Consider the following 27,911-nt stretch of genomic DNA (forward strand, 5'->3'; position numbering starts at 1 on the left):
CCCAAAGGCATAAATTCTCTTTTGGTTTCTCGTTCCAATATTTGCAGTTTGGGGACAGGTCCCAGAATCACAGGTTACCTTGTATACTCCCCTGCAATGTGTTCTGTCCACCTTGAAAACAATTCAAGGGCATGAGTCTTCCGTGAGATTCTTTTCCACTGTAGTTTATTACACACCTTTTTACTTTCCCTGGTATACTTTCCTGCCAGGACTTGTATGCCGTTATCTTTTCTTTTGCCTACCGTTGGCTTATCACCTCCAGTTTCACACATTTTGTTTCAGAATTTGCATTTAAATTTAAATTTGTTGTATTTCTTCTTTTCAGGTGTGGGCCCAGCAGACACGTTCATGGTTTTGTTTAAGACCACGCTAAACTTCACAGATTTCATTCAGCGTTTCTCTCGTTACTTTCATGGAGGGGCATGCATTCTTTGGCACCATGGTAACCTGTCTGTCTTCCTTGAGTTTACGGGGGGCTTTGAATGCTTCAGCACTTTTTTTTTTTCTCTGTGCAACTTGTTGGCTGACTGTACTTCCTGTCAGCAGCTGCAGCTCCGCCGCATTTGGATCCACTCTGCACGGCTACCGCTGACTCTCCAACACAGGCGGTGAGCCCTCTGTCTCTCAGTTTCCTCTCATGCTGTCGCGATTCGCACTGGCTTTGCTTCCCACGGCTTTCGGCATTACCCAGCTTCTGCACTTCTCCCTCACGCCATCTGTCAGCTGGAGCATCTTCCAAAGACTAAACCTGGCAAGGATTTGAGGGAGAGGGTAACACTATGCCATTAAGGCATGAGGAAGAGAAGGAACTTCCTAAAAGGGAAGGTGGGTATGTGATTTTCTCTAACGATGCCATGTCATCCCCCTGAGGGTCGCCTCCCCCCATGTGGTGTGCCCTCTTATAGCGGCCCCCAGGGTCAGGATCAGGTAGTGGCTGCCGTCCCCTGGCCACATGAGAAGAAGCTGCCTCCAGGGAAAGGAGTGATGACATTGGCAGATTCATCACACAGGCGACGGCTTGCTTAGAGCACAACATATACTGGCAGTGACTGCCAGAATTCAGAGCAAACCTAATTGCTGTGCAGACAAAGTAGAATAGCATTATTATATGTAGTGCAACACTGTAGTATCTTCCATGTATGACTGTTTTATGGAAGCGTTCACTTAACAGAATCTCCAGCCCAGTTGTAGCCGCTAGCAAAAGCAAACCTTGGTAAAGCCAACGGTTTTGACTTTGGAAATAGTCCTAGGGTAGCCACACCATGTACCAAGGATGTCGCACAATGAGCCAGGTATTTCTTTCATACAACTGGTTCCCGGAATCCACGCCATGCTCCTGGAATTAGCCTCCTATGGCATACAGTCTTTATGTAGTGCTTCAGTGGACATTCCTCCCACTTCTAAGCATTGTAACAGTAGGTGGCCTCATGGGATCATCATTAAAATTCATAAATGATGCATGCCCTATTAATGTACATATTGTGCATAAGCCACTAGCAGCTGATCCCAGTTTAGAGCTATTTAGTTTGAAGTGTTCAGTGATTTCTGTTAATCTCTTTCTACTTTAATACCGACACCACCCTCCTTTGGGCCCCTCTCCTCTCCTTTCCCCATTAGTGAGAACTTTTTTGTTTTTTTTTCCTTTTATTTGCGTGTGGAAATGGTTAAAGAAAATAATCTCTTGAGTGGTTGTTTATTTTGGGCACGTAGACACTAAGAAGAGTGAGTCTTAACCCCTTAAGTGCCAAGGACAAGGTATCTCGTCCTTGGGATTACCTCCCTGTTGCCAAGGATGAGATTGCTCGTCCTTGGCACATAAGGGGTTAATGAAGGAGAAAACGTTAGAAGGCATTGAATGGCGAAATACTGAAATCGCCAAAAAAAGGACTTGGCACTGGAGGGGAAACCCCATTGCAGTTAATTAAGTCCCTCGCAGCAACATAGCTGTAGAGTGGACTGAAATGTTTGTGGCCCCTTGTTGGAGTGTCCAGGTCCCACTACATGATCCACTGTTGAGATTGGATACCCACGAACGTTGTTGCCCGGATGCAGATATCTAGGGCTCGCCGACAGGTGTGTTAGGAAAGATTTTCCCTTTGCTGCTTTCATCCTATAGACTTCTGTGGGACACCCTTTCTTTTAATTTCTTGCATTGTTACAATTGCACACCTAACCCCAAATTGAAGTGCGCTTAGGATACTTTGTATCCTGGTAACTTTTTTTGTAGTGTCTTTTCCCTTAAACTAGGGGTGGACTCACTAAGTGTTAGGGAAACTCTTCTATGATTATTCTGAAGTGTTTTTGCTGAATTTCATGCATCCAATTATCTGTGCTACACTGGTTATTGAATCATATGCTTTCTTTATTCTCCCAAGGGTACACTTATATGTCTGTTTTATAGTAGATGCGTGACAATATTTACCTAGAGGTTTTACTTGCTTAGTTGTATTTTAAAGATCTAATAAATTATTGTATGTTTTGTACTTATTATTGGTGGTTTATGTGGACTCCTTATAGGCCTAGACCACTCTCATACCCTTCTAGATCTAAGCCTTGCCACTCTGCCACCTTGCCTTTATTGGGGTTGGCTAGACTGCAGTGTCTCCTTGTTTCACCATGATAGGTTGGCCTACCACCCCTGGATTGATTTTGGTAATCCATCTTAACGGGTATGACTATTGTCGACTGCCTCGGGAATATTTGGGCCCCTTGTCTGTGCCAGCTGTCGAAGCTGTAATTTCGGGATTCCCTGACGTGCCAGGAATGTCCATGAGCTGCCTTCAGGGAAAGGACCGTTCAAGTCCCGTGAAGGTGCAGAATTTGTGAGGCCTGCTGTCCAGCAGCCACATGTTAAAGTGAGAACATCCAAGCTCTGCGGTCAGATTAGAAATGTTGCTGGCCTGCTGTTGGGTGGGAATATGTCTGGTCTGGTCTGGAGTCAGGATACAAATGTTCCAGCAGGGATTTCTGCAAGCTGGTGCTATAGGAGGAGCACTAGCACGGTGCCTGCCATGCCCATGATGTTAATATGAATCTGCACGGTCTCTCCACAGATTCTGACGGCAGAAACGGAGAGAATGTCGAACCTGGTGAGAGAGACCTGTCCTGACGTGATGGAGCCGCAGGCGGTTCGAAAATCTGGCATGAGCTTCCAAACCTCACAGTTATGCCTGCAGATCCACACCGCTGCTGCTGATATTCAGGTATGCAGCCACCAGCATTCCCTGTCGAGCCATGCACTATTGGGTGGGGTCAGGGGGCTTCCACGTGAAGCTTTGCTTTTATTTTACTTGGTGTTTTTGCTTTAGCTGTGAGGCTTGTTCAGTGAACTCTGCAATTCTCCTATAGTTCATTAAGGAATATTGAACTGACCCCCGATTTCTTTAATTGGGGACCATAGGTCTACTCCAGGTCATGTCAAGTCTGAAGACTTCTTTCAGATTGTCTTTCTTTAATGCGCATTCTTTTTTGTCTCTTTGTCTCTTGGCCTGGATGACATGTTTGGTTATTTTCCCAAATCATATAAACATCAAGTAATACTGGCAAAGAATGATTTATTTTTTGCCAATAAACTGAAAAACTGTACAAGAAGGTCCTGAGAGTCCGAAAAGGAATATGATCAAGCTTTAGTGTATTAGAAATATTTGGGCCCTTTGATTGTAAAGGATCAATGCAGCCTTTTTGGATTCATGCTGTTATGGAGCCCGTTTTAAACGTATTTGCATTTTAAGATGCATATTGCGCATTATATTTGCATTGCATTCTTTAAGGGAACTATTATAAAATAGACAGTGGCTTGAAATTATAGAACAAAAGAAAGGATGATTTGAAAGTGTGGCTATCGTGAACAGTGAAAAGGGCCAGGCCTTAACCACTGCAACACATCATGCTGTTTCTTTCCCAACATTCGGCCTCAATCCTCTGTGTCTCTTGGCCAAAGCTCTCTTCAGTATTCAAAGTGCTTCCTCCAACTGTTTTCCTTATTTTCTAAACTACCTCAGGGGGTGGGCTGTAATGGTTATAGTTTCCTGGGAGAGTGATGTGGTACTCCCCCATTGGCCACTTTCCGGTCTATATGAGCTGGTGGTGCTCGGAAAATCAGTATAGCCATTCCCATGGGGTTGCTCGCTGGCAGCATGGCTATCTGCGCACCGCTCCCTCTCATTGTGGTAGTGCCAAGTGAACAGCCCGAAGGACAGCCTGGCTGACAGCACCACGTGGCTCTCAGCACGGCGCTCCCTATCTTCAAAGGAGTGCTGCACTGTCAGCGCCACTCTACTCCTCATCTGGGCTGTATCTGACAAATGTGCCCCGGGCACTGAAATCACCCAGACGCTGTCCCTGCTCCTTGTCTTTAGGGTGGGGGGCAGAGGCAACCTGATCAGTGCTGCTCTCCTCCTCGCCCAGGACACGCCTTGCAGACGTGGCCTGGGCACCAAAATCACCCCCTCCTTACCTTGTTATGGTGGGGTGCAGCCATCTGCCTCTTTGCCGCCTGCTCTCTTCGCCCGGGCAACACTTAGCAGATGCAGCCCGTCTGGTTTCTAAGCCCTGCTCCTCCCTCCTCATTGTGTTTGTACTAGCTAGTCCCCAGCAACCACTCAAAGATAATTATATTTAATGTTTCCATTTTTATTTTTTTTACTCTCTTCAACCCACAAAAGTGACAATTTTATAGATCATACCCTCGGGCCATAATGGAAGTTATGGGTGTGTAAACCTTTGTAAAAGCCCTTGCTGTGCTCGGGCCTTTAACTCGGTCTTTGTTGCTCATAACTCCCGATATGGCCATCTGGCTAGGTCTACAAAGGTTATTGTTCCCTCTCCTTCTTTGGTGCTGCCGGGGCCCATAACTGTGGTGTGGGCTGATAACATCTGTTAAAGCCCTCTCCCCAGTGCTTGAAACCCTCCTAAAGCACTTTACAAGGGGCAGTTCTTATCATGCAATTGCCATTGAAACCAGTGAATGTATTCCATAATCAAATGTAAACTGTTGCTCTTATAAAATATTGAGTAAAATGTTGCTTGAGCACTAACAATTGTGTACTGTACGGTGTTTTTGCTCTTATCCTTTTTTCATGTAAAGTCTATTTATGGGTTTGGTATGTTTATCCTGTGTGCTTTAATGGAATTTTATTCCAATATCATTTTTATCCATTAATTGCTACTCTTTGTCACCAAGTCGTGGTATAGTTGCAAGAAAACAGTTGAAAGATTAAAATGTGATCATGCGCTGGCGCCAACGCCACCTTTATCTCTATGCAATATTTCACACATACAGAACACTCTTGCAGGTCATACACTCAGTATTCACCACTGCATCACGCTCCTATGTTAATTGGTTGAATCAACATTCCATTGCATTGTGTCAAGGCGCTGTTGCTGAAGGATCCTGCAGGAGTGAAGCTGGTCCTCTAAACCCCCTAAGCCTGCCTGCCCTATAAAACTACTGGACGGGCAAACCCAAGGGGAAAGGGGGGGGAAAGGGAGGGAGGAGAAAGGGGGGGGAAGAGATAGTTCAGTTCCTAAAATAGAATGCAATATTTTAATACATTTTCTAACTCTCTACAAATGACTAAACTTTCTAATCTACTAAATTCTATTACCTTTAGCCTAAGCTTGAATTGCCGTTAGGCTGTTTTATTTCCCTAAGTGGTTATGTGGCTATATTGATGGTAGACTTCTGCAACTCTTTTCTTTGCAATTTGTAATGTCAAAATATCTTTTCTTTTAAAATAACATATTTTTTCTTCAGAAGTTCTTTCAAGTAAACTCTTCCTCAAGAACCATGAATGAATGTCCTTAAAAATAAATACCAAAGAATTGTATCACTTAGTATCCTAGTCTTAAAATTTTAACTTAGAAAATAGTCTTTCTTAATATTAAGACCTGATGCTGTATGAGATGATGGTATTATTAAAAATTGTATTATGGAAACTCAAAATCGGTATACTCCGCTTCTAAAAAGAAAAGTCTTAAGTTCAAAAGTCCTTCGAGTGAAGCGACGCACTTGCAACGAAGAAAAAACGGAATCCAAGATGGCCGCGACGCACGTACAACGTCGTAAGGTCCTTTTCTCTAATCGCGTGCATAAAAAATAACACGACTCGCGTCCGTAGAAAAATGAAATTAGTTCTTCTAAAACATTCTATGTTAATACTTCGGCGAATAAGAACCGCGCGCCTTGTTAATAGTATTAAATACACTAAATCGCGTTTAAGCAATCTTAAAAAGTTAAAAAACCAATTCACAAAATTTACAGTTCCAAATGCAGTTGAAAAGACTAAAAAGATAAAAATAAATACAATTGAATCCAATATACAATTATTTCTGACGATCCAAAAGTTCACTTAGCTTTGTCTTAAGCTGGAGGACTGGAATCAGCTGCACAGCATCAGTCACTTAGAATTTCTTTCTTCTACTATATACTTCACCTAAATTGAGTACTATGCTAGATGTAGTGAAAACTTATATTTTAGTTATCTACAACCTTTTTTAAATGAAAACTTAAACTTGATTTACTGGCGCTAACTATAACATGACCTACTCTGGTAGAAACTTTAATGAAAGGCAGTTTAGAACTGTCAAGAACATTCCAAATGACAACACAATGCTGCCTGCAGTAAACTAAACCAATCGCTGCTGGGAAAGTGTTCCACCATCTTGGCTTGGGAGCATTTAATCTTTCTAAATGAAAATTAGTTAAGGGAAATAGATCAAACTTACAAATGAAATTTTCTATTCTCTAACCAGGTTTTATTTAATATTTTAACAAACCTCTCTTTCTAACTTTCCTGGAAAAATATTTGAAATAACCAATTCTCATAGAACCCTTGCCAATGTGAGGTACAAAATGTGAAAACCTGACAGTTCACCCTGTTGCAAGACACGAGTTATATATAATGTATGGATTTGCGAGCGATCATTGATTTATTGGAATCAATAACCATATTTTTTGCCTTCTGCCGATCCTACTTGTCCGGCCAACTATCGCCCGATTTCTATCACTCCATTCCTGGGGAAAAAACTGTAAAAGCTGACCTGAAACACTTGTGTAAAGGTGCGTTATGAATGACTTATCATATCACTAGCTTAACTACCCATCTTCGCCCGGGATTTCAATTCTCAGATTTTTTAAATCTCTGATCGGTTAGTCTCAATTCAGTTTCTTCAGCAGTTTCATTGCTTCGTTTTTTAGCAGCACAAATTCTCAGATCAGTAAGTTTCGCTTGAGCTTTCTTTAGCAGTCTCATTCCTTTGTTGTTCAGCAGCACCAATTCTCTTAACAGCTATTCGTATTTCAGTTTCTTCAGCAGTTTTGTTGCTTTGTTTTTTAGCAGCACAAATTCTCTGATCAGTGAGTCTTGCTTCAGGTTCTTCAGCACTTTCATTGTTCTGTCTCAAAGAATGTTGAATTCTGTCAGTTTCATGGTCTTGAGATGTTTTGTTTTTGGTGGGATTAAATACTGCTCTTTTTTCGTGGCATTTCTGTCAAAATATATTCATGGGATTAAAGCATTAATGAAAGGAGAGAATACAGAAGAAAGAGGTCTTTTTGTTAAAATGGAACCTGATTCAAATCAACTGATTCAACTATGTCATCTTCAAAATGTAGCAAAATTCCATTTGATGTCTTGAGGGTGAAGTACCTGTCCTTTACAAAATGTTGTGATAGAAATTAATCAGGTGTTGATCATGTTTCAGCTTCGATGCTCGATGATGAGCACTTTCTACAAATGACCTGTAGATGGCAGTGTAACTCCACAAAATGTAATGCTGAAAAACCAAGCCAAACAACTAAAGATTAGTTATCTCGGAAACGGGATGACCAGAAATAGTTGCATTCATTTGGCAATGAAATAAAGAATATTCCATGCACAATTCATTACACAAGACCTCACCGTTCATGAGGAGTTAAGTCCCCAAGAACTCCACATACAAACCCACAAACAAATATGACTTTGTTATATAGCATATCTCCCAGTTTACCCTCCACACTGAATCTATTGGCTACCTCATGACAATCAGCCTGGCTTCAGAGCAGCAAGAGACACGGAAACTGCTATCCTGAACACCCATGAAGATCTGCTCTCTAACCTCGACTCGAGCTCTCCCTCTGTCCTCCTCCTTGACCTGTCCTCTGCTTTCGACACGGTCAATCAGGCCACCCTGATGAACCGACTCTGTGAACCTGGACATCATGTATCAGGCCCTGGCGTGGCTGACCTCCTTCCTCCTGGACCGTCCCTCCCAGGTCCAACTCGGGTCCTTTCTCTTCACCACCTCCCTCTCCACATGTGGTGTCCTCTCACTCTGGCTCTTCAATGTCTATCTGGCCCATTTGGTCCTCCTGATCTCCACCTTCTCATCTAACTTTCAGTGTTCTGCGGATGACGCTCATCTCTCTTTCAGGCTTCCCTCAGCCTCCTCACCTCCCTTGCTAATTCCCGACTGTCTATCTGCGATTCAGGATTGGTGCGCCTCAAACGATCTATGCCTTAATGCCAGTAAGACGGAGATCCTTCTCATTGTGACTCCTGCTCCCGCTTTCCCTCCATCACTCTGGCTCCCTCCTTGGGCCCTCTACCCTCGCCTTCCTGTGAGGCAAAAAACCTTGGCACCTTCGACTCCACTCTCTCCTTCTCTCCTCACATCACAGACCTTGCCAAAAAGGCCCACTTCCAGCTGCACCTCTGCACCTTTCCTCGCCTTCCCCAGAAGCACACTGTCTCCAGAGCCATAGTTCTCCCCAGGCTGGACTACTGCACTAGCCTCTTTCTCAATCTTCCTACCTCTACTCTTCGCCCCTACCACTAATCCAGAACAGGTCTGCAAGACTTATCCTTGGTCTGAAGCCCAGGGACAGTATCTCTCCAGCCCTCAAATCCCTCCACTGGTGCCCGGTGGCTGCAAGGATCAAGTTCAAGAACCTCTGCATCATCCACAAGGCTTTCTTGGGCGTGTGCCGGACCTCCTGAAGTTCCAGAAGCAGCTCAAGACCCTCATTTTCTCCTCTGCATTCTTGCTCCCTGTGGTAATTTACCTGTCTGCTGCACTGTTTGGTTGCTTGATTCCCTCAGATTCTCACTGGGTACCAGGCTTCTCCACGACCAGTCTCCCTTTGCACTGCCTCTTGGCCCCCCGCGGACTTACGGACTGTAATTGTAACCCCTAAAGCCCCCCTGGCACCTTCAACTTACCCAGAGCCATGCTGCCCGGATTGCACGCCCTTTTCCCACCCTTCTTCTGCCTTGCACTTCCTCCTCTCCTTCCCCTTGCCTAATGAGACAAGGCCTAGTAGGATCATTTGTCTTGTCCTCCCTATTTCTTCCCTCCCTTGTCTTGTGGCGCCTAGAAACACTTGTGTACAGGCCTGTTATAAATGCCATAACATATTGTATCATATTCTGTGTGGAAGCAGCATGGGGGAAGCATGGTAGGCAGGTTGGTATTGCAGACTTCACATTGCCCTTTGTCTTTACAGAGATTCTCATCTGAAGTGATGCATCTGTTTTCAGATGACTGCCGGAGGATGTCTGCAGACCTCTTCCTACAGACTATGCCTGCAGCAAAGCATTGGAGGCTGCGGCTTCCAGCAGGTGAGTGGGATAAGGGGGTGAGAATGTTTCTAAATCTCTATGCAGAGCAAGTGCAGATGAAGTTGAGGGCCTGCTGTAGTGAAATTGTGTGTGGTGAGTGCAGTGTTTCTTCGAACATTTGGAATGTAGATTGTGTCTACCGTGAATACAATGGTATATAGCATCAACCGTTATCATGATGGTCTATGGCATCTACCGTGAATATGATTGTACATTGAGTCTATAGTGAATATGATGTTTGCCAGATTCCCCCACGTTTAGCCATTTCCCTTTACATCCTTGTTATCTTGGCCCTATATGGTCTCCAGTCTGGAATGCTTGCCATGAGTCACATGTTCATTCCCTTCAGTAATTTAAAGTTCCGTCCTATCCCTAACTCTCCTTTTCTTCTTGCTGAATATGAGTCACACGTTCATTCCCTTCAGTAATTTAAAGGTCCGTCCTATCCCAACCCTCCTTTTCTTCTGGCTGTATATGAGTCACACGTTCATTCCCTTCAGTAATTTAAAAATCTGTCCTATCCCTAACCCTCCTTTTCTTCTGGCTGTATATGAGTCACACGTTCATTCCCTTCAGTAATTTAAAGGTCCGTCCTACCCCAACCCTCCTTTTCTTCTGGCTGTATATGAGTCAAACGTTCATTCCCTTCAGTAATTTAAAGTTCCGTCCTATCCCTAACTCTCCTTTTCTTCTTGCTGAATATGAGTCACACGTTCATTCCCTTCAGTAATTTAAAGGTCCGTCCTATCCCAACCCTCCTTTTCTTCTGGCTGTATATGAGTCAAACGTTCATTCCCTTCAGTAATTTAAAGGTCCGTCCTATCCCTAACCCTCCTTTCTTCTTGCTGTATATGAGTCACACGTTCATTCCCTTCAGTAATTTAAAGGTCCATCCTATCCCTAACCCTCCTTTTCTTCTTGCTGTATATGAGTCACACGTTCATTCCCTTCAGTAATTTAAAAATCTGTCCTATCCCTAACCCTCCTTTTCTTCTGGCTGTATATGAGTCACATGTTCATTCCCTTCAGTAATTTAAAGGTCTGTCCTATCCCTAACCCTCCTTTTCTTCTTGCGGTATAGATGGTATTGTGCTTATTAGAGCAACCGTTCAGGTGATGCCTCACTATTTGCAGTGAAGCACCACTATGACTTCTATTTAGTCATCTCTGTGTTCATCCCAAAATCTCCTTGCTCGACCCATGGCATGACCACCTTCTTAAGCCATGCTTGGGCTATAAGGGATGCATATCCATATTCCTTTGTACAGTGAACTTCAAAATCCTGCTCCCCGTCTTCTTTGTTCCCTTTTGCTTATTTGCCTAAAAGAGCCCATCTGGAGAAAGAAATCAATACCATCGTTCAGAATCATGGCCCACGTGTGCATTCTAAGCAATCCTCTGCAATGTACAGTCAAAATATCCCTTTGATGATTGTTAGAATAGTTTTCTAAACTCTGGCCGGGTGGACAGATGTTTAGGTGGCCCCCTTGTTGGATAACAGGGATTCCTTCTGTGAGCTGAAGCCACACCAATCAAGGTAACATGGAGAGTGGTCAAGGCTTAGTCTCAGGAGAGGCGGGTGTGGTTGGGGTCCACACAGTGAAACTCAAATAATTATACTTGCAGTTAGTTATTAAACTATACTATTTATTATAAGGCCAAGTCGACGAAAATGTGAATACTGTGGAAAAAATCATTTTGAATTCCTTTTCTTTTACCCCTTTTTACTGCATTTATATGTGGTCGAGTTCCCTCTCCTCCCCTGCAGCCCCAGCCAATACCCCTCTGCCTTTTTTATTTACTTACCCCCACCCCAACTCCTCCCAGATATATATTTGGTGAAAAGGGGATCTCGAATGTTGGCATTTTGGGATTTGAAATTTTGGGCATTCTTTATTTTGTTATGATCCCCAGGATAACACATAAAACATGAATAATTGCAGGTAAAATATCACACAACACCAGCTACTATAGACCATATATACAGTCACATTAGTCAGTGCACATACATCAATTACTTCACCAATACCTGCAAAGGAAGAAGGTCATTTATTTGGCACCAACCCGCTTCACAAATTACAATCCTTACTTTAAAAGTTCAGCTCTAAGATGAGTGGGGCCTTATGCCCAATGTTTGTGTGCGTAAAAGCGCACAGGAATGCATAACGTTCACAAAGTTCCAAACTTTTCAGAGACTGGAAAATGTTAGAAGGGTTCTAAAGAGATGAGGACAGATTCAAAAGTCAGGTAAGTATCTATTATTACTAATGCAACTAATCCCAGCTTTCGGATGACTTTAGATAGAAAGTATTACCCAAGCTAAAGTATTACAAAACGTAATCCCAAAGTTGGAAATGCTTTGAATGAAATAAGGGCTGAGATAAGTATCCTCACTACTCACCGCCCTTACTTAGGTTTAGGTCCAAATTTGGCAGGTCCAGAGGTGGTTACCAGAGGTACGTTTTCCTGCCTTCCTTTTGGTTCCCAGATGCTCATACGTTGCGAGTGCAGAGACTGGTCCGGCTGGTTGCAGGAGCTGCTGCACTTGGCTCTGGAGGAGGAATGCACAAGACAGCACTGCAGAACCTAGAATTGATGCGGGAACCTACTCATTGTAAGGCGACGCAAAGGGATCCAGCTGTCGCGGGTCTGGCGCAGCCTGCTATCTTGGGACCCCACAGTACTGGAGAGATTAAATTTGGCAGAAGAGCGTTTTGTTGGATAAGCTGGCGATCCCCAAAGCCTGGGTCGAAACACGGGATGACAGGGCTCTTATGCCGGTAGCCCAAACTCGAGCTGGACAGCCCACTGGATGGTCCAGGGACACTTGCCAGTTTACCAGGAGACGTTGAGAATGGTGGTCCCACCACTTCAAGGTGTTGAAGCACCAATGTAGACCCTTGGATATCAGTCGCCAAGCAGGGCCTCTCTTGGACAGCAGCGGCATTCAGTTGCCAGGCCTAGTCAAATGATTTTCAGGATCATCCGTTGTCTGCTTAGCTTCTCAGGATACTTGGCTCCTTCTTCAGATCTGGAACGCTTGCAGGGCTCCTCTTATTATCCAAAGTCAGGTGAGTGCTCAGACTCAGCCCTCCAATGGCAAGATCTCCCCTACACATGCACACCAGCAGTGGTCAAATCAGGGACCACTGTGGGGTCTCGTGCTCACCAGACTTTCTGGGATTGTGAATTAAGACCAGACAGTCCCAACCCACTTCCTGGCTCCTCCCACACACGCCCTGCATTAGCCCGCAAAACCTTTGTGTTTCCCGAGCAAGCGCATGTAAATACAAGGATTTTCCTGACCTGAGGCGGCAGTGAGAAGGTGTTGGGAAGCAGGGGTGTCCCCAGGCGATTTAGGACGAGGCGGTTGTAGAAGGAGATGCTGTAGAGGAGCTGGGAGAATGGAGCGGGCCCACTCCTAAAAGCTGTATTTTTGGGGACACGTAGTGAATTGCGATATTAGAATCATATGGGCAATGAAACTCCATTTTAGAAGTTAGACGCCATGTTGAAATTGAGGCCTATTGCCACGGCTATGCTAGTACACATATATTCAGCTCCGAGTGTTAGAACGATATGCGTGCGCTTTTTGCTCACAGCCATGGTAGCTTTGCAGAAGGTTAATTTCTTGAACAACACACACACACAGTTCTTTATTGCGTTTTATCAGCAGTGCATGCAACCCAGAAAGAATGTGCCCCGCAAGGGGTTTGAGGGCTTTAGGCCTTCACTGTCCCGACTTACAAGCTATAGCAGCCTACGACCCACGAGCCCCTTCCACAAATATTTGAATACAATGACCAGCGCAAGGCGCTTGATCATAAAACTTTAAAATGACCAATTGATCAGGGAGATCAGAATGAGGGCAACCTGCTCTCACAGTTAGTTTGTGATTTGTGCTGCAAGATGACAGGTGAGAACATAACAAATTCATGCTACGGGTGGGAAAGATGTGGAGGGGCCAACATGTCTGGGAAAGAGTGGGAGGTACGCATAGTTCTGGAAAGTTATCTGAACCTGAAAAGTAGCCGCCTCGCTCATGTCCTTGTTATCGGGTGCACGGTAGAGCTGTGAAATAATGGTCTGTATAAATAATTGCCAGTTACTGTCTTTGTGTTGAATGACGACAGAAGAAAATCCTCACGGCAGCCCGTATGGAGCAGGCTATATCTGCGTTCGGTCAACCCAACCAGCTACCTGAATTTGAAACCTATGTAATGCACGTCATTTGTTTACCCTTAAAAGCTACTGCTCATGCTGTTTTGGTCAGAGCGCTCCATGGCAGCAGAGTTCTTTGTTGACACGTATTTGTATTTTATGAGATTAAACCTTGGGACTTTTTCCCTAGTGGGTTGTATTTTGTCTGGTGTGAGTGTTTAGGGGTTACTCTACAAAGGCAAAAACACAATATGGCCGAGGTACAAACGAAAACCTTGTGGCGCGCCTATTGAAGGATACTAAGCACAGTTCGAACTTGGCAGAGAATGTTGCATTTTTTATGGTGAACTGTATAATCTGCCAACAGTTCACGGCTGGGAATACACTACGTGTAATTAGAGGAGTCATCCCAAGGCCCAATGGACCTTTTCAGCACTTGCATGTCGATTGTGTCGATATGATACAAGTATGTAACGGGTACAGGTACCTAATTGTTATGGTGTGTCCATTCTCTAGATGGATAGAAGCAGGTCCATGTACATACCCAGACTCTACCTGTGCGGCCACATTTCTGGTGAGGGAGGTATTTCCAAGATGGGGAATATGTGAGGTCATGAGGTCAGACAATGGAACTTACTTTGTTAATGCAGTATTTGAACAGATCAGCTTGTTGCTTTGTATAAAGCACAAGTGTTATCTGGCGTATCATCCTCAAAGAAATGGGATATGCGAGAAGCTCAACAGCTTGTTAAAGGAAAGGATAGCCAAGTTGAAGCCAAGTAGAAGGGATGGCTACACTGCCTTCCACTGGCACTTTATGCGCTCAGAAACCAGCGTGGTTCTGACCACCATCTCATGCCACATTAAATCGTGACAGGCAGAAGGATGCACACGCCACTAACACTTCGAGATAGAGCTAGAGGTGATGCCCAGCCGAGAGGGGAAGTTTTAGGATCTGAAATGCAAAATTACTTGAATTGCATGACATCTTGTTTTACTGTGATTTCAGGACAGCTGCAGCGACAACAAAAAAGGGTGCAGGGCAGCCAAACAGAGAAGGAGATACTACAACAGACCAAGTTCATGGCTTACGTGTACCACAATCGTTCCCTGGGGACACGGTCCTGGTGAGAAATCACACAAGAAAAAAGTGGGACGAGGTAAGGTTCAACGGTCCGTTCAGAGTGGAGGACGTCACTCCCTCTGCAGTCAAGTTACAGGGAAGAAGAGCCTGGATCTTTTTGGGTGACATCAAGCCATACAACGGAGAAGAACCTCTGCCCGCACCCCAATGTGTAGAGACTACAGACAACGGGGAAGAACCACAGCATGTGCAGACTAGATCCATGACGAGGAAGAACCACGCATGACCAGCAAAGCAAAGGCAAAGAACTTTTGTGCAAGGTTGTGGCTTAATTTTGCACATTTCCTCTGAGCAAAAAAGGGGATAAGGACATAAACAAGGACTCGCTGTGCATCCTAGTTGCAGGGTGAAGAAGAAAATGACACGTATGAGCCACAACATAGTTTGTTGACTTTGAACTTTGGACTGAGGCACACTGAAGCCTTGATAAGAAAAGATATACTAAATTTCGACCGAGGACACATAAATTGGAAGAAACTACAATATCCTGACTCTTAACACAGAAGCCTTATTTGGACTCACTTATGGCGTCATGCAGTAGTGACATCACTAGGGACGTTTTTATCTATTTCGAGTTAGTATTGAGGTCATACCCATCGTTAGTGGGAAGGCTCACTAACATCACCAAATTTCTTCATGACGCTGAAAATGAAAAGACAATAAGGAGGCTGCTCATCGTGATTTTTGCGCAGTTCCTTTTGCTTCCAGAGTATAGCTAGGACAAGACAAATGTCCCTGTCACCAGAAGATAGCAGATTAGCTAGCAATGTGTTTTTTCGCCTAATTGAGGACTTTCCAGAGCTTGTGGGGAGACCTGCCAGTGTTGATGTCCTCACTTTCATCAGAGACCCAGCAAACTCTACTCAGATGACCATGCTCCTGCATGGTATTGTAATGCAGGTTGAACTTTCTAATCATCATCAGAATTACCGGAGAAGATTGTAAACTTTCCGTTGAGGAACAGATCACACAATTGCTACCAGAGGACTTCACTCCTGCTTATGCTGACAACGAAACGACATGTCTTCTGGAGTGAAACAAAGAAGAGGCATCGACTGGGAGCTTGTTTATTTTGAACACGCAAATTAAGAGATATTACCTTATTTGACATTTTCATATACGGAAAAGAAAACTGTTTCCAGAGACAAGAGACTATTTAATATTCAGGCAAAGAGAACAATCGTTCCAGTATCTGCAACCTACAAGCAGAAACAGCAGAACCCAGATATAATGACATTACCTAGAATGTATTAAAGAGAGTCTTATTTCCTTAGATGATCGAGATGGGCAACCAAAATAGTAATCTTGTCCTCCCTCAGGAGGAGAGACGCTCGTATTGGCACGGAAATATGTGTTGTAAATTAACCTACAAAGGAATCATTTACCTATGCATAGTGTTGATTATTGTTTTATTGTCCCTGATGATTCAAACTGCATTTCTTTTTTTTTTAATTCAATTTTTATTGGTTTTTCAAGAGCAAGAAAAAGCAAATTTATGCATGTAGTATACATTGGGCACATGCCCATGATGAGTTCAAAACTTAATAGAAACACAAGGCTTTAAAGCTTTTCACCCCCTTTCCCCCCCCCCTCTCGGGAACTCAGAGTCCGCAATTAGTGATTCTTCTCTTCGGGCAGCACCAGTCTGGCCCGGGGCCAACTATATATGGTCGACTCTCCAGATTCCCATGCATAGGGATCCATGCACAAGGTAGTTATGGGCCGGGTGGAGGCGTCCAATTACCCTGGAGACTTGTCTTCTGAGTTAACAAACACCTCCATGAAACACAGCCAGTCGGTTTCAATCTGTACACTAGAGCCATGTATTGCAGCCGTTAGTTTGTCCATGAAGTAAATGTCCTTGGCCACTGTCACCCATTCCCTTTTCGTTGGAAGGGTTTGTCTTTTCCAGGTCCTGGCCCGAGCCGCTCTAGCAGCCAGCAATAGGGCGTGTGTCAAGGCTGATACCTTTTCCCAGTGCTCATCTCTATGTTGCAGGCAGAAAATCACCAGTATGGGGTCCAACGGCTAGTCCCCCTCCCCCGCATCCCTGATCCAACTAGGCACCTCGGACCAATAAGTCTGGACTTTGTGACAGGTCCACCACATATGCCAGTAATTGACTTTTTCCCCACACCCATGTCAGCACACTGGGGCTACGTCTGGGAACATCCTGGAACGAGTAGTTGGGTCGTACTGCCACCTGTGGAGGAGCTTGACAGCGTGGGACTTATATTGACATGAAATCAACGACTTGAAGGCCCTAGTGCAGAGTTTCCCCCAAAGACCATCCCCTATGGTGCAGCCTAGATCCCTCTCCCATTTTCTTCTGAGGCTCCCAGTGGTTCCCTCTCGGGGAGCCAAGAGGGCCGTGTACAGGAGCGAGATGAGGCCCTTCATTTCCGTATGGGAATCCAGTACTTTTTCCACTGGGGTGAGCCCCCTCTGTAAGCATTCCTTCAGTTTTGGGTTCATTAGGATGCCTTTTGAGTCTAAGGTATAGGAGTGGCGAAAGTCTGCCGATACCGAGCGCCTCCTCTAGTTCCTGGATCGGTATAAAAGAGTTAACCCTCACAAGTTGGCCAACCCTACAAAGCCCTGCTTCGAACCAGGACTGGTAATGTTCGTGTCCTGGAATCTCTTCCAGTACTGGTGTGGACCATATGTGACTGAGTGGGGAGGGCCATGTGGTGACTCCATCCTTAAGTCCCTTCCCTGCCTAGTGCCTTCCACATAGTTCCCATAATGGGGTGGTCTTTAATTCTTCTCGGAAGTTTCTTAAGTGGGTCCCACAACTATTCCCCCACTGTAACTGGGCTCAGGAAGGAGTTTTCAATGTAGACCCACTGTTTGTTGGTGTCTTCTCTAAGGTGGGAGGCCAAAACCCTGAGCTGGGCGGCCCTGTGGTACATGTCGAGATCTGGGAGGGCCACACCGCCTCTTTCTTTGAGAAGGGTGAGGGTCTCATACCCTATTCTGGGCTTCTGGCCTTGCCATATAAACTTCAGTATGCGCCTCTTGGCCTTTCAAAAGTATGCCACCGGGGCCTCCAGTGGGAGCATCTGGAAGAGGTAGATCACTCTGGGGAGCAGGTTCATTTTTATCGCATTTATTCTACCCATCCATGAAATTTGTCCCTTCCCCAACCCTCCATTTCCCTGAACAATTTCTCAAACAGAGGGGGGTAGTTTGCCAGACTCAGGTCTTCATTGGGTCTTACGATGTTGATCCCCAGCTATTTTATCCCATCGACGCAGACCTGAAGGCCCAAAGGGGGCAATTCAGGTAAGCACCTATCGGCATCCGAGGCAAATGGGAAGATCATGGACTTGCCGACATTAACTTTAAAACCTGAGAACCTGCCAAACTGGTCGATGATCTGAAGGGCCGCCGAGACTGAACGTGTGGGTTCCCTCAAGTGGAGCAGGATGTCGTCCGCGTACAGGCCGAGTTTAAAGGTACGGTCTCCCACCACTATGCCCCGCACCATGGGAGCGCCTCTTAGGTATTCTGCAAGAATCTCCATGGTCATGGCAAAGAGAAGGGGGGAAAGGGGACAGCCCTGTCTCGTCCCCCTCTGGAGGCCAAAGATGCGAGACAGGCGACCATTGACAGTCACTCTAGCCCAAGGTGACATATATAGGGCTTTGACGGCCCATCTGATCCCCATTCCAAAGCCCAGCTTTTCTAGGACACCATGTAGGAACCCCCAGTCGACCCGATCAAATGCTTTCTCGCCATCTATGGACACAAGGACTGGGTTCTCACCCATCGGAGCCGCGACCAGCATGAGATGCAGAGTTTTACGCAGGGTGTCGGCTCCCTGTCTTCCCTGTATAAACCCCACCTGGTCTGAGTGGACCAGGTTCGGCATGTGGCCGTCCAGCCTCGTGGCAATAATTCTCGTGAACAGCTTCGCGTCCACGTTAAGGAGGGAGATGGGTCTATAGGAGCGGCAGTCCATAGGGTCCTTCCCCTCCTTCGGGATCACCGTGATTAGTGCCTTGCCAAAGGACGGTGGTGCCCTCCCTGTCTGCATTATATTCGAAAATAGACCCGCTAGGAAGCCCGCCAGTAAACCCGAGAAAGCCTTGTAGAAGCCTGCGGTGAATCCATCCTCCCCCGGGGCCCTACCCAGCTTCAGCCCTGAAATTGCTTTCAGCACCTCCTCCTCTGTTATTGGGGCATCTAGGGCCGCGGATTCCCGCATTCCAAGGGTCGGGAGTGTGACCCCATTGAGTTATGCCTCCGGTGCGTCCCTCTCTACTACCCCCTCACTTCCATATAGGGTCTCATAAAAACTTGCGAATTTCTCTGCTATGTCTTCCGGATCCGTACATTCCCCCTCTACATCATCCCTGATTTGTTGTCCCACCTGTCCGCTCTCTGACCTCTGAGTTTGGCCGCCTGCATAGCATCTGCCTTGTCCACCTTCTCGTAGTACCTCTGACGCAGGTGTTGGAGTCCCGCTACTATTTTGCTCAATTCTAGATCCCTGAGTTCCTGTCTCTTTTCCCTCGCCAGGCCTAGGTCCCTCTCTTTTTCTCCTTCCCCTTCCCCTCAGATCTTTCTAGGGAGAGTATATCTGACCTCAACCTGGGAGCTAGAAGGGTTCTTTCTCTTTTCTTGGAGGCTCCTTCACTTATCAGCCTACCCCTCCAAGTTGCCTTCGCCGCCTCCCATACGATGTCCCGATCCACTTCACCCATGTCATTTAGCTCAAAATATTCTCTGATAGCCGAGGACATTTCTTCTCTAAAGACTGCGTCCCGGAGCAGGAAGTCGTTACATTTCCACAAAGATTCCCTGGCCTTTAAGCCAGAGATGCTTAGGTCCGGCCAGACCATATCATGGTCCGACCAACTGACCGGGCGAATATCACACGCGTCTATTCTACTCATGAACTGGTGACCTGTGAACAGATAGTCAATTCTTGTCCTTGTCCCATGGGCTGCCGAGTAAAAGGTGTACCCCTTTGCTCTTGGGTGACGTTCCCTCCAAATGTCAACGAGTCCCCTTTCCCACATCAGGTCTCTGAGCCCCCATTCCGGGCCTCCCCCTACGCAGCCTGGTTGGGTAGCCCCCCGCTATGGTCTAAATCCCGGTCCGCCCACATGTTGAGGTCCCCCCCCAGTACCAGGAGACCTTCCGCCCTGCGCATCACCTCCCCCATGGCCTCATGGATGAATTCCTTCTGGCCTACATTGGGGCAGTAAATGGATACCAAGGAGACTCTGGAGTTGTGGAGATTACCGGATACCATCAGGACCCTCCCATCCTCCCTCTCCCAATGTGAAACCTCTGTTAGTTTTTGGTGCCTGTGGATCAGGATCCCAACCCCTGCCTTTTTAGTGGCGCTGGACACCCAAAATACCTGGCCCACATGCGATCTGGGGATGGCCCTCTCCTCACCCTTCACCAATCTGGTCTCCTGCATGAAGAGGATGTCTTTTCCCGCGTTCTTCATTTCTCGCCCCAGAAGAGAGCGCTTAGTTGGGGAGTTAAGTTCTTTAACGTTGAGTGAGCCAATTCTGATCATCTCGACCCGGCCCTTTCTCTCATGTTCTGCCATTACTCCCAAGCATGGTGTTCATCGGCTTCCCGATATGGCGGGAGCTGCCCTGTCCCCTCTTGTGGCTGGATCTGAGGAGATCCCGAGAGTTCCTTCCTCCCTTGGCCCGTTTTCCCCCCCTCCCCCCTTCCTCCTCTGTTTGTGACGCCTGCCAACGGGCAAGCAGCGAAAGCCAGAACATGATTGTGCACCGCAGTTCTCTTGGTCAAAGGAAAATCCTGTCCCCGGCCGGGGTTGTGCCACTAGGGACCTGATGTATCCCAGGAGTCCATAGTCATTTCATTAGTCTCCTCCAGCCTCCGACGGTGGGGTGTTGGGTTTTTTAAATTTCCTCCTGCCTTTGTTTTCTTCTTTGTCGACCAGGGACCCAACGGTCCCCTCTCCATTTCCGATCTGGGCTGAGTTCCCGCTCCTTCTCTCTCCTCCGGAGGGTCTCCCTTGAGCGCCTGTAAAACTTGCGTAGCCTCCTTACCACTGATCACCCTGTAGTCCACCCCCGCCCGTTCGAAGGATAGGGCGAACGGGAAGGACCATCTGTATCTCATGTCCTGGCTTGTCAGCTATTGTGTGAGTGGACGGCACTCTCTCATACGGGTGAGCGTGAGGGTAGAAAGGTCCTGATAAATCTTAATGGTGTCCCCTTCAAAGATGAAGCTCCCCAGCCTCTTTGCCTTCTCCAGTACTTCCATTTTCTCCCTGTAGCGGAGAAACCTCACCACGATGGATCTTGGGCCTCCCCCCGCACCGCCTCCACCTCGGTGCGCCCTTTCCAGCTGGACCTCTTTGCCCCCCCTCCAGTGCGAAGAGTTGATTGATTAGGCCCTGGACTTTTCTCCCCACATCCGCGGGCGTCTCCCCTCTCCCCTGGGACACCCCCATGATGCGCAGGTTGTTTCGACGTTCCCTGTTCTCTAGATCGTCCATCTTAAGGATCATGTCCTCTTCTCTCATTTCCAAGTCTGTTAACCTGGCCTCATATTTCATGTCGAGGAGGTCCGCCTGTAGATGGTTGTTTTCCATCCCCTCCATTTTGTCTTCCAGGGTGTCCACTCTCCCCTTGAGATCTACAATGGAGGCTTGTATGTCCGTGCGGAGCGCCCTGATCTCCTGGAGGATATCCTTGAGGTCATCCCTGGTCAGTGCTGTCGGGGGCGGGGGGGTCCCCCATTGCCGGCATGATGACTCCGGGGCCCTCCGGCTGGGTTGGGGACTGGCGGCGAAACCGCTGGAGAGAACTGATAGCGCTAGGGAGTGTGGTCTGCTCCAGGATCGGGGGTCGGGCAGGCCCCTTCTTGTTGTAGGGTGCTGCAGCCACAATGCCAACGCCAACCTGCTTTGCCCCCCTTCGGCTCCTCACCTTGTATCGGCGGCTGGTTTCGGGCCGAGCCCCTCCGTGGGGCCCGAGAGCAGCGGGCCCGACTTTCTCCGGGTCCTCTTTGGTCCAGGCACCCAGGCTTTCACGTGGGGCGCGGCCGAGGAACGCCTGGATCGGCGCGGGGCAGTCACGTCCACTCTGGTCAGGGACGAGTCTGGGGCGGCCTCGTCTTTCTCCCCCCAGCGTTCTCGTAGCTGGCCCCTGGTGTCTCGCTCCGGGCTGTGGACGAGGGGGTGCCTCCCCCAGCGCCCCGGCTTCCCTGATATTGTGGCGATTGCTAGGGGTGGGGGTAGTTCCCGCTCCGCTGGCGGTTCCCGTGTGCCTCCTGGGGGCCCACTCAGCGAAAGCTCGGAGGTGTCTCCCGCGCTGTAGGCGCCGCTCGCGTTCGGCGGGCTGTGTCTTTCCCGCTTCCAGCGACTCTCTCCGTGGTTGCGCCTAAGGAGGCTGGCGTCTCGGGCTGTTGGGTGGGTGGGGCTTCCCACTCACTTCGGGGACCGTGGTCTCCTCTGGGGCTGCTTTAAAATCCCGGCCGGGGATCCTCGAAGCACACTAGGCCCCGTGGTGCTGACGGAGCGTGAGCTCACAGGTCCGTCATGTTCCGCGCCCCCTGGTGGTCTCCCCAAACTGCATTTTTTATTGGTGCACAAGGCGTTCCGATTCCAGTGCACCCACCTAATGATGTACGCATGAAACCCACGAAGGTGCCCAGACCTTACATAGTCATTCCAGTCCCTAGAAGGTCTGATAGAGTAATGAGTGAACTTGAGATGGATGTGATGAGCAATAACACACACACACTTGTGGTAACAAATTGAACTGCCGGAGACAGGGTCGGCAGAGCAAGCATGAGAAGGGGTTAATGAAAAACACACACGCAAACAATGAGTGCACATACACCTGGTCTAGTGCCAATAACTGCAGAACCACAGTCCTAAGAATGGGAGAAGTTTGAACAACCTACGATGAGAAGTTCCACGCCAAGTGAAGTCAAAAGACAAATGGAGAAAGCTGAACTTTTAAAGAAACAAAAGGAGTTGGAGACTAAACGAACAGAGACAGCATTGACAAGCACGCATGATCCAACAAAAGGGACAAATACAAGTCCTGTGAAACTATCACATGCAGAGTTGATGGCAGAATCAATATGGCCGTTCATAGCCAAAGCCAGGAAAAGACACAGAGATAAAGGAATGACAGAGCTTTCTACTACGCAGAGGACCCGGATGGAGATACCTGAGAATCCTCCAGCAAGAAGAAGCTATATGGATGTGATTATATCAAACTACAGAAAAACCTTAAGAATCAGAAGAAGCACAAAAGAAGACAACAACAAACTAAACGACTACCTGGACAGCACAGCACACTTTTATTTATTTTATTTATTTTATTTTATTTTATTTATTTGTTACACGCCCAGACCCTCAGGTGTCACGGCGAGGAAATAAGATGCCTTAGGAATTAGTCATATTCATACATTACATTAGTTGCTTTACATGATATAGGTTACAAACATATTCACAAAAATATACAGTGGCCTAGGTATTCACAGCAGTATCCGGTGGGAGGGGACCTATCTTTGGGTGCTAATATTGGTTGAATAACCAGGTTTTTAGCTGTTTCTTAAAGGTCGTGAAGGAGGATGCTTTTTTGATGGTGGTGGGTAGGGTGTTCCAGTGTTTGGGGGCTAGAGTGGTGAAGCTGCTGCCCCCTGCTCTTGCGGTTTTGAATCGGGGGGGGTCCAGGAGGAGTTTGTCATTGGATCTCAGTAGTCTAATATTAGTTTTAGGATGCAGAGTGTTGTTGAGGTAGATGGGTCCTTTTTTTGTGATGCATTTGTGGGTGATGCATAATGTTTTGAAAATGATGCGGGCTTTGATGGGGAGCCAGTGGGCATCTTTCCTGGTCTTGGATATATGGTCTGATTTTTTTATACCTAGCGCTGCCCTCAGGACTTTGTTTTGCAGAAGTTGCATTTTGGCTAGGTTGGTGTTGGATGTGCCCAGTAGTAATACATTACAGTAGTCCAATTTCGATAAGACCAGTGCTCTGGCCAGGGTGAGGCAGTTAACTGGAGTCAGAAATTGGCGGCTGAGTGCAATTAATTTGGAAGTGTAGGCCGTGGAGGAGGAAAGTACATTGATCTGTTTAGTCATGGTCAGGCTAGCATCGAAGTACACTCCCAGTGTTTTTACTTGTTTTGATACTGGAATATTGGTGCCGTCGATGTTGATGGTTGAATATTCTGGCTGGAGGGTTGCTAATTTGGCTGGAGCTCCTACGATGAGGACTTCCGTCTTCTCATCGTTAAGACATAGGCTGTTTAATGCCATCCAGTTTTGTATGATGACGTAAATTTTATTGATGGTTGAAGTGTCCTGGTCATAGTTGCCTGTAAGGGGTATAAGGATCTGAGTGTCATCCGCAAAATTTGTGTATATGACACCCATATCGTCGAGTGCTGAGAACAGGAGCTTGGTATATGCGTTATACAGCGTGGGGGAAAGGCAAGAGCCTTGGGGCACTCCTATGGGGACTGGGATGGGGTTGGCTGCTTCTTTGCCTATGGACACTCTGGAGGTGCGGTCAGTTAAGAATGATTTCACCCAAGCAGTGGCTGCCCCAGAGAAATTAAATTCACGGGCGAGTGAATTACAGAGTTTGTCATGGTCCACCAAGTCGAACGCAGCTGAGAGGTCCAACAGCAGGAGAATGCAGAGTTTCCCTGAATCTCTAATGGCATCCATCTGGATTTTGAGGTCCAAGAGAGCTGTTTCAGTACTATGGTTGGGCCTGAAGCCTGATTGTCTGGTACCGAGGAGCTGGTTAGATTCTAAATGGGCTTGAATTTGGTGGTAGGCTAGTTTGTCGATGATTTTGAGTAAGAATGGGACCGTGGTTATGGGGCGATAGTTGGTTGGAATGGTGGGGTCTAGATTTGGTTTTTTTAGAAGTGGTGTAACCCAGGCTTCTTTAATGCAAGTCGGAACTGTATTGGAGTTGAATGAGGCATTGACAAATTTAGTGATGAGGGGGGTCAGGGTGGGTGCACAGGCTTTGACTAGTTTGGCTGGGACAGTATCACCTTTGCAGTTGGATGCTTTTAGTTTGGAGATAGTCTCGAGTACGAGATTGTGGGTGACTGGTGTGAATTGGAAGGGGGGGTTGGAAATAACATATGGTACCAACATATGAAAGAAGTTGGACGAAGGGCTTTGTTTGTGCACTCTTACCATACAGCATGGGGAAGTCGAAAATCTTCATAGCTATGGAAATAGATGTCATGACAGCACACTGTTTATCACACATAGCAATGTGCAAGACCAGAGGACAGTCCCTGGGAAGTGATGCTTCACTCAAATGGGCAACTGATCCAAATGAAAACTATTATGTCCAGAACATAAAGACAAGAAACAATGGAAAAACAAAGAACATTGTGATCGGATATGAGAAGCCTGGAGTTAAAGGAGCAGAGATCAGAAGAGAGGCAAACCAAAGGCTGAACATTCAAGGAAAAACTCCAGAACAAGCTTGGAGTTTTAGAGGTCAAATGCAAATTTGGGGAACAGCTCTTTCACCTGATGGACGGGAGAAAGGAGTAGTGATCTGCAGAGCATGGGTTGTGATTGGACATTACCAAGCTACTATTGACATGGTACAGAATGGATGCAAGACATTATGGCCAAAGCTTGCTAATCTATTGACATGGGTCGAGGACAGAGGAGGACCCTTGCAGGTAGTGCCATTGGAGAATTCCAAATTGTGCTTCAGAAACATTGGTACAAGAAAAATGTGAGAGAATCGGAACTGTGGACGCTTCTTTGATGTTCCAGGAATGGTACATAGTACTGTAGTGATCACGGACATTATTGGGCATGTGTATCCAAAGCATATATAAGATTGCCGAAGAATTGGGGAGGTATATGCACATTGGTGAATGTCCTTGTTTCAGCGTTGGCGATTCCATAAAGTGATTTGAATATTGACAATTTCCCGAAAGCAGATGCTCACTTAAGAAAGAAGAGATCTATGGAGCTTATGAAGAGAATGAAGAGGGTAAATTATTTCTCTGCAAAATCCATAGAAGCTTTCGATGCAATCCCATATGAACATAGACTGTTCAGTCAGACTTCTTCAGTGTTCACCTTGATCTTGATGACAAGAGTTCAGGTTGGAGCAAATACTGATTGGTTGCAGATAACCAGATGGGAGTTACTGCAGACCATCAACACGACCATAAAAGGATTCAATGCAATCAAGGAAGAGTTAAGGGAGATTAGACTAATGACTTTCCAGAACAGATATGTCCTTGACATGATCACATCTATGGATGAAGGTGTTTGTGCAAAAATCAGAGAATCATATTGCACATGTATACCATCTCACGATGACGAAAATGGAACCTTAACAGAGGCCATAGGTATGCTGACAAAACTACAGAATCAGATGATTGATGAAGTTGATGATGACCGCTGGTTTGGATCACTATTTTCCTGGGTTCAACAATGGGTGGCAGATGCATTCAAATTTCTAGGAGCCCTGCTAGTGATATTGCTTGGATTCTGCGTTATCAAGATAATATCTCTGTGCCAGAAAACTGCAAAAAAAGGCCATAGGGATGAAGATCATGATTGATGTCGAGTCCGAATGGAAGCAAGGACCTGACTGATGAAGAAATAAGAGACTTTGTAAAAGACAGCATTTATGCACCAAAAGGAACAAAGTTTCAGTATCCTAGGAAACACAGAAATTATGTGGGAAGATGGATCTATTGTAATCCAAGTGGAGAATGTCAACTAATGACATGGAACAAAGATGAGCACGTAAGAACAGCATGAAGCTTGAAGGAAGTCATACAAATATGGACCCCAATGAGATATTTCTTGAGACCTCTATGTTTGGATCCAGAGGATGAAATAAAGGTAGATACAAAAGAAGTGAGAGTGGTCGATGAATCGCCCAGAGGGGGGAGTGTAGAGGATGTGCCAAGCTCGATTCGCACTCCAACCGCCCATTTTGAAGTACCAGGAACATTCACGCCAAAATATGTGACGTATGATGAGCAAATAAACCAGCAGAGAGCCGCAGTGGGGCTCTGCCCAGTACCTATCAGAATAACAGCACCTAATGAAGTACTGACACCTAAGAAAACCTGGACAGTAAGGTACCCATTGAGAAAACCATATCGACAAGCGAGACAGAATGACGACTGTCAGAATGTAATACCCGAAGAAACTAAGAAGATGCTGAAGGAAGACGAATGATGACGTCATAAGAACCCAGACTGACTCACATATAGAAGATGTAACAACCTGAGAATGATGACAAACGAGACGAAACACATGGATAAGTGACATCCTAAGCCAAAAGTGAAACAAATGATGTCAAAATGTCAAACTTGTGCCAAAAGCGCGATGAAGATATTCAGTTAGTTTAAACTTGTCCATATGCAAAGTAACCGCAAGAAGCACAGAAATAATTGACACATGACCACTGAGGTGATTGATTGTAACAATAATTGAAGGGAAGCTGGGGTGCAGACGAACTCCCTGCACCTGGCCGGCTATTCTGCAAGCTGCTAAGAGCAAGTGGAAAAGTATGAGTGGGGTTGATGCCAACCCAATCATAGTGGACAATGTAATCTAGGGTCCTATAGTTAGTAGAACCAATGAGACGTCGTACTTTTAGTGACGTTTACAGTAGCCATTTTGAAGGAAGGGCTTAGTTGACCCACCTGACATTGTCTATCCAATCCCCTCTCCCGTTAGCATATACAGATATAGTACCTATATTAAAGTTGCCTTCCTAGAACCAATCAAGTTGCATGCTAAGTTTTAAGAGTTACACGTCAGTGATGACTAGTTTTTGGTATACATGTTATGTTTTTTCTGAAATTAATTGGAGTTGAAGCGAGAAGTAGGATCGAGCGATTGCTGATATTCATTGAACTCCCTGTTTTTTGTACTCGTCATTAAACGGACTCCCTTTGCCAAATTGAGTTATCATTATTGATTTGGTGCAAGAGCACGAATCTGCATCCCCATCCATCTCAAGGGTGCTGCT

The 27,911-nt window shown here is 46.3% G+C and overlaps 1 protein-coding gene across 3 annotated transcripts in view; it reads left to right on the forward strand.

Moving 5' to 3' along the window:
- The window catches only part of CCDC142 (coiled-coil domain containing 142), a 314,222-nt gene that overhangs the window by 249,096 nt on the left and 37,215 nt on the right, over positions 1-27,911 (forward strand). For 2 of the 3 annotated variants that reach the window (XM_069632485.1, XM_069632484.1), the window contains exons 7-8: positions 3,054-3,203; positions 9,485-9,599. In XM_069632485.1, coding sequence (XP_069488586.1) covers positions 3,054-3,203; positions 9,485-9,599 — 265 coding nt within the window. The remainder of the gene's footprint in view (positions 1-3,053; positions 3,204-9,484; positions 9,600-27,911) is intronic. The other variant, XM_069632486.1, reaches the window with a different exon arrangement.

This window comes from Ambystoma mexicanum, chromosome 6q (assembly GCF_040938575.1).
Source record: "Ambystoma mexicanum isolate Mex_15411 chromosome 6q, UKY_AmexF1_1, whole genome shotgun sequence".
NCBI classification, from domain to species: Eukaryota; Metazoa; Chordata; class Amphibia; order Caudata; family Ambystomatidae; genus Ambystoma; species Ambystoma mexicanum.